At 38.1% G+C, this 7,522-nt stretch overlaps 1 protein-coding gene across 4 annotated transcripts in view; it reads left to right on the forward strand.

The window, feature by feature from the left end:
- Positions 1–6,712, forward strand: part of si:dkey-103g5.4 (uncharacterized) — a 31,803-nt gene extending 25,091 nt beyond the window's left edge. For 3 of the 4 annotated variants that reach the window (XM_056263350.1, XM_056263353.1, XM_056263354.1), the window contains 10 exons: positions 73–198; positions 1,075–1,408; positions 1,499–1,639; positions 1,720–1,779; positions 3,959–4,075; positions 4,324–4,475; positions 5,125–5,211; positions 5,476–5,622; positions 5,712–5,870; positions 5,998–6,712. In XM_056263350.1, the coding sequence (XP_056119325.1) occupies positions 73–198; positions 1,075–1,408; positions 1,499–1,639; positions 1,720–1,779; positions 3,959–4,075; positions 4,324–4,475; positions 5,125–5,211; positions 5,476–5,622; positions 5,712–5,870; positions 5,998–6,156 (1,482 nt within the window). In that variant the 3' untranslated portion in view covers positions 6,157–6,712. The remainder of the gene's footprint in view (positions 1–72; positions 199–1,074; positions 1,409–1,498; positions 1,640–1,719; positions 1,780–3,958; positions 4,076–4,323; positions 4,476–5,124; positions 5,212–5,475; positions 5,623–5,711; positions 5,871–5,997) is intronic. The other variant, XM_056263351.1, reaches the window with a different exon arrangement.
- Positions 6,713–7,522: the final 810 nt, after the last annotated feature.

Consider the following 7,522-nt stretch of genomic DNA (forward strand, 5'->3'; position numbering starts at 1 on the left):
TGCACTGTCCATTTTCCAGTTTAATGGAGTCTGCTCTAGGATATATAACTCAATATCTCGTGATTATCACAGGGTGAGAAACTGAGGGAGCAGGAACTGTGGGAGCAATTAATGCAGAGACAAGCAGAGCTGGACGCTGTGCTTTCGTCTCTCCACAGTGCTCGTCTGGTATGCCAGCTGCGTGCTGACACCGCGCAGGTAACACGTGCCAGAGGCTAGATGTGTAATGCATGCTCGTGGCACTGACCGATAATTGTGCAGCGATGTCCTTGGTTTATCCTTAGAGCTGTTTTGTATATACACTGCTTGGCAAAAAAAAAGTCGCTGTTTGGATTTAAATAGGCAAATGTTTAAGAGTCCATGATTGGATCATTATTGCAGTGATTATTATGTTTCTGGCATGTATATGTTTGGCAACAGTTTTTCTAACCCTAATTGATGGAGTGTGTTGCTTTTCATTTCTTAAACCACCATGTAGGAAGAGACATCATGGCCATATTCCAGGATGACAATGTTAAGAATCATCAGGCTCAAATTGTGAAAGAAAACAAAAATGGATGCACCTCTTGATAGAAATAAATGTTGTGATGTTATTTTCATCAAGAGTTGCATCGGTTTTTGTTCAAGGTCTTGTACTGACACTGCAAGAGTCAAGCACTCTGTAAAGTCTACTCCAGCACATCATAAAGACTTTCAATGAATTTAAGGTCTGGACTCAGAGGTACCAATTCATGTGTAAAAAATGATTCTTCATGCTCCCTGTCAACCATTCTTTCACAATTTGAGCCTAATGAATCTTGACATTGTCATCCTGGAAATATGGCCATGATGTGTCTTCCTACATGGTTGTTTAAGAAATGAAAAGCAACAAACTCCATCAATTAGGGTTAGAAGAACTGTTGCCAAACATGCAACATTCTAGAAACATAATAATCACTGCAATAATGATCCAATCATAGACTCGTTTGCTCATTTAAGCATTTGCCTATTTGAATCCAAACTGCGAAAATGCTTAATGAGACTTTATTCCGTCTTTTCCCTTGACAGTCTACTAAATTGATTCTCTTCCTCCAGTCTTTGGTGTCTGGCACATTCTGGTTTAAAGATTTTGGTGTGCTGAAGCCCAAGGGTGTCAGGAACCCTCTGAAAGTAATTGCCATGACTCAGCAGAAAATCCTTCCTCGGCTTGAACGACTTATTCAGCTGTTGGAGGAAAGCAAAGCACTTGGCCAGACTACCAGCACACAGCCACAACAGAGCTCTGGTACAATATCCTCATTTATGCCTTATTATAGAAAAGTTAATCATGTTTTTGTCTCAGTTGTGAAACCTATCTCAAAAGGGAAACGGGCGTTTGGCCGGGAAAGCGTTTCCAGAGCATGGACCGAATCTGTGTCTGTTATGAAAGGTATATTTGAATACACAGAATAAATAGCAAGATTCTGGTTGTCAAGACTGTAGAATTTCACCGCTGTGTTTGTGTCTCCTGCTACGCCAGGTGTCTCGACTCAATCCCTTAAAGATCAAATGAAGACTCCGTCTGCGAGTGAACAGAATGCCACGGTGCCCTCTCTTTCTCTGTCAAACCCATCTTACACTCAGAAAAACCAGGAAAAACCACATCTAAACCGCAGCCAGGGTGAGGTTGTCTTAAGTCAGAGATGTTACCGGCATCCTCATTTCAGATCGCGACATGATGTTCTCTCTTGTTTCATTCAGATGTCCAATCTCTCCAGGAACCTGGTCTGTCCGCATACATCAGTATCCCAAAGCTAGCAGGTCAGAGCGTTTTACTGGAGCACTTTGAGTGAAACTTGCAGTTTGTGTTCAAGAAAAGTTTCCTTGACCTTGAAGCCAAGTTTTAAAAAGAGGAGAACAGTGAAGCAAAAATGTGATTTGTTACATTGCTTTGGCACATGACCCAAGTAGTTATTGAGGCTATTCGCGTGTTTGCTAAGGCAGGCAACACAAAAATACTTAAGGTATAAACCATACTTAATACTTATATTATCTATACTTGCTCACACTTACAGTTTTAAGTTTGTTCACATCCCTAACCCTAAGTATTAAACTTCAACACATAACTGCACCAATTGTTAGTGTTGTAGTACTCAAGTCCGGAAAAGAACAGACTCAGACTCAAGTCCGAGTCAAAGACCATTTTTTTCTATGACTAGTTGAGACCAGCTCGCTTCCAGGCCGAAGTCCAAATGCTCCTGAAAAGAGTCTTGGACTCTAACTTGAGACAGACTAAAGTCAGAGTCCGGTTATGTCCGTGCTTTAGTACCACATCACTGCCATTTATTCTATAGATATGAATTATACCTCAAATAGTGGTGTTTATTGAGGAGAGGTGTGCTATTACTTTTTTTGAGGTTTCAGACCAATTTTAATCCCGCAGGGTTATTAACAGAACTGTTTTTGTTGGAGTAGGTTTCATCACTGAAAATTGTATCATACTTTGTCTACAGTTTAAACAACAATGTTAAAAATGGAACACTATGGCAATTCAATTCATGTATCTTTTTTTCATTCATTTTTTGTTTTCATATTGAAAGCAGAAAAAGTAGAAAATGGCACCATTTCAATTTTTCCAATTAAAAACAGAAAATCAAGATTTCGGCTTGATTTTTGTTTTGTTTTTTTGCATTCAGGGGTAGAAAATGATTAAACAGCTTGAATATTCGAATATTCGATCTGTGGCGTGAATGAAAAGCGTTAGATCTCTGGTTTTCCAATCAGTGGAAAGGGGCATTCCAAGCTAAATTCTTGTTTTGTTTTGTTTCTTTGTTTTTTTTTTGTGGAAAAAAATGAAAAAGGTGCCATTTTCTAATTTTTCTACTTTCAATATTTAATAAAAAAAAACTAACGAACTAATGATACACGGATTCAACAACTTTCTTATCTGTACGTGATGACATTTTGTTTTTGGGGGTTGGGCGGAACTGACGGAACTGCAGTTCCTTTCAGTTTTCCCCCTGCTTTTGGCCTAAAACACTGTTCGTAGTCATCCTGTTTGAAATGAAGTCTACAAACACAGAGGTATTTCAGATTTTTTGTTGCTGTGTTCTCTCCGTATTTACGATTCTTTGCAGCCTTTAGCCTGGAAACAGAAAATAATGCACTCCCGTTAAACGTTTATTCTTTCATTCTTACCATTATGACTAAATTGTTAGTGTTGTAGTACTCAAGTCCGGAAAAGAACAGACTCAGACTCAGACTCAAGTCCGAGTCAAAGACCATTTTTTCTATGACTAGTTGAGACCAGCTCGCTTCCAGGCTGAAGTCCAAATGCTCCTGAAAAGAGTCTTGGACTCTAACTTGAGACAGACTAAAGTCAGAGTCCGGTTATGCCCGTGCTTTAGTACCACATCACTGCCATTTATTCTATAGATATGAATTATTCCTCAAATAGTGGTGTTTATTGAGGAGAGGTAGTATTTCCTAAAGTATTTTAAAGTATTTCCTATTAAAGCAAGCTTAGGCAATATTTGACTCTGGTCAAGCATATCCATAGCAGACTGGTAGTGGATTTGAACGGCAACATGCCCTGTACATTATGAGTGTGGAAGTTTTCCTATCTGTTTGGAAAAAGGTCAGATAGCACCAATTTATGTCAGGACCACTATCGTCAAATACGATTTACAATTAGCATACAGCATATTAGCACACTTATATGTGATTGGCGGTATAGTTCTGTTCTGGGCAAGAACTTCCTGCGCATCCATGCAGCCTAAGGGCAGGGAGAGCAGCAATAACCCCCCTTAGGGTAAACAAAATTCTCTAATGTGATCGCACCTTTACATTTTTGACTGCAGTCAATAAAATGGCCAAAAAAAAAATCCTAAACTTACACTGAAAAGAAGAGTCAAGTCATGTAGTGTCCAGAGTATTAAAGTGACTTGGGAAACAAAAAGTAATTATTTTCCTGTTCTGTATTTGTTTTACGGTGTTGCAGGGGAAGAGTGGTCCAGACTAGTAGCGCTATCTCCTCTCTTCCAGCTGATGAAGGAAGTGGAGCAGCAGCTCAGGGATAGTGCCAGAGATAGAGGCCTGCTGAAGATCCAGCCCTTGGGTCAGGCTCTAATTATCACCACTGAAACGTGCAAAGTCATTAGTGTAGCAACAGATGACTTAAAGCCATGAGAACCATCAACATGTCAGTCGAAATATAACTTGAGCTTTATTTTAGCATCTTCTTAAAGGTTAAAGGGATGTGAGAATGTAATTAATTAACAACTTTATTTTGTGTTAAAGTTTGCAAAGATGCAGAGTGATCAACGTGTGACACATTAAATGGTGTGTGTTGGTACATGCATTCAGGTGCAGGCCGGTCGTTCATGGATTTCATGGATGCCCAGTGGGAGTGCGAAGGAGAGCTGATTCTAGTGAGCTCTGAAACACTCAACCCACGAGAGCTTCTGCTCTGCCAGCATGGACAGTTTCTCCTCCAGCACCTTCACTTATATAAAATGGTCTGGATTTGTCTGTCTTTCTCTCACTTGCTTTTAGAGTATGTGTGATTCTCATAGACTGTGTTGGGGAGTAACTAACAAAACGTTACTAACTTCATTTTTTTTAGTGACAGTAGGTATTTTAACGTTCTTGGGTTGCACATGCAGCTTATCTTTGATTTGTTCAGGTAGATAATTTAACTGAACCAGTAAAAAAAACAAAAAACATTTGAGTCTCCACATGGTTAGTTATGACATTTTACGAATGTATTTTTCTATGGCGATAATCAAAATAATATTAATTAATATTAATATTAATGTAAATGAGAGGTCTTTTTTAATGTTTTGAATGAAGTCTAGTATGCCCACTAAGGCATACATAAATAAAAACAGTAATATTGTGAACTATTATTACACATTTTTTATTTGAATATATTTTAAAATGTGATGGCAAAGCTGAATTTTCAAAACTCCAGTCTTCAGTCACATGATCCATCAGAAATACGAATATGCTGATTTTTTTCCAGAATTAATTGATTAATAAAAAGTTTAAAAGAACAGCATTTATTTGAAACTTTTGTAACATTATAAATGCCGTTACTGTAACTTTTGGTTTCATGTAAATAGCCTAAAAAATAGTTTGTTCACAGCTTTGATTTCTTCATTCTAGATACCAGCAGTAACACTTCAACTGGCTTCTAGTCTTCCTTTCAACAACTATAATAACAATGCTTTCCGCAACTCTTTCTATTATCAGGTATTTCTAAAATTATGCATGTACATATTGAACCAGCGAAATATAGAACATATGGAAAGTTATTAATAATATACAACACTTTGAGAAGTGAGAATTAGCACCACTTTCCATGTGATATAATTGGTTTCCCAGCTAGTTTGGTTGCCGTAAGGTTAAATGCCCTTATTTGTCAGTCACCAAGTGAGCTATAATTTATTCATGTTAAGCACACTTAGAGCTCTGTCATACAAACCCCTGTGCACTTAGCACTTCCTGTGTCTTCAGGAGGGAGAGAGGACTCTGTTTGTTCGCCGTCTGAGGTTGCAGTCAGTGGGTGGCCTTTCTCTGCTGCTCATGCACTGTGCTGCACACATTTCCACCAGTCAGATGAGAACAGACTCCGATCCTGCCTTCCAAAGGGCCTTTTTCAAGGTGCCATTTACAACCGCCCCACACCAGCACAGCTTGAAAAAGACAAGAATGAATGTGCTAATGACCTCATGTCCTGTCCCTACTTCCAGGTTTTACAGGTGGGCCTAAGTGAGCTGTTCCATGCCAGACTGGGACAAACTGATAGTCCAGATGACGAGAGGACGAAAGATTTGGCGTCAGATGCAGCTCTCGATGGTCTTCTGCTGGAAAGAGTGCAGAAGCCAAGTCCTGGGATTTTCACAGAGGATGTAAGTTTGATTTATTTTGCCATATTCGCCCCTTACGTTCTCAGTAGCTGTTGCCAAGTAATTCACTGGGATGCAGCAGATGCCGTTGGATAGGACTAATCTTGAATGTGTGTTGTTTTCTGGGCAGGAGGTTTTGGGGCATTTGCACAAATACAGAGAGGCTTCAGTGTTCCGCCAGGTCGAGAGTCTCCTGAAAGAGTCTCCTAAGAGCCTGGAGATCAACCACATCAACACCGACCCGTCAGTCAGCGACGGCCCTGACAGCCAAGATGCCGCTCCTACATGAACTGACATTTTAGCTTTGAACAGCACTGTCTTTCTGACAGCGATAAATCCAGCTTTCAAAGGCATGCTATATACTGCAGGACATCTCTCAGCCTTATCGTCTTGGACAGTAACAGCCCTTGGACCAAGTTCAAGTACCTAGTTTTGCTTCAGGACCATCTAGTGGTGACCCAACACAGCTAGCAACTATAGCTGTGACTGAAAAACTTGCCTTAACGAAAAAATTATCTGAAATTCTGAAATGGTTAATATTACCATAAATTGCATAGGTCCAACAACTTGACAATGTTACACAATTTAACATTGTTGGCATCTACCTAATCTGACTAGCTTCTGCCAAAAGATGCAAATTTGCACCAAAATATACAGTTTGTTTGGACACACAAAATTTGATGATAACCAGGGTGCAATTTGTTAAAAATTGGGAGAGGGATATTTGAATGGGAATATCATGATGACATTTTTATGAAGAAATTCAGAAATAAATGTAGAAATATAAAATATAATTCATATAAATTTAGAAAAAATAAACAGGAAAAATACAGGAAATAATAGTTCAAACTATTTTTTAAACAAATATTAAATATAACTTTATATTTATAGTATATCTATAATTATAGTACATTTCCAATAGCAGAAAACAACCATGATGGTGTTTCCACGCCTATCTAAAAAATTAAAAATATATAGATAGGTATTAATCCCGGCAGTCAGAAAAGACAAAAGATAGATGTCAAATTTAAGTAACACTATCAGCCGGTGTAATCAAATTTTAAAATACAACCTCGCAGCAATTTTTTTTTGGATTTAATGCCAAGATAGTAGTGTTATAAATGTAACTTACATTTTTTTTAAAGATGAAAATATAAAAAACCTGGCTACATTTATGACTTTAATAACTCTGGAAATGATGTTAAAACGGTCCATACACAATTATGATTTTTCCCATTCAATTTATCTGTGTTTAGAACGGTCATTTCCTCACGGTATCAAAACAGACCTGCAAACAATTTTAGGGTCATGACCCACCAGATGAGACCAGTATTAGATTGACTAAAATAAAAAGAAAGACAAGCATATGCAGCATACATGAATATAGCAAAATAATAAGCTTTGAGTTTAAAATAGATTTAACTTTGCAAAATGCTCAGGGCAGAATTGCAATGATGAAAGTTTAAAGCTGCAACAATTAAACCATTTCTGTCTTGTTCTGTTTACTATAAAATGTAAACCCGTTAGCACTTCGGATGTCTCAGAATGCAGCTTCACAATCTTGTTTACCAAATACTTATGCATTTATGCCATTGTACTCAAGTTTTGTCTTGCACTGTCTTGTTTGATTGTATTGCATTGCATTATTTATAGTG

Source organism: Rhinichthys klamathensis, unplaced genomic scaffold (assembly GCF_029890125.1).
Source record: "Rhinichthys klamathensis goyatoka isolate OS25496 unplaced genomic scaffold, OSU_Roscu_1.1 h1tg000206l_1, whole genome shotgun sequence".
NCBI classification, from domain to species: domain Eukaryota; kingdom Metazoa; phylum Chordata; class Actinopteri; order Cypriniformes; family Leuciscidae; genus Rhinichthys; species Rhinichthys klamathensis.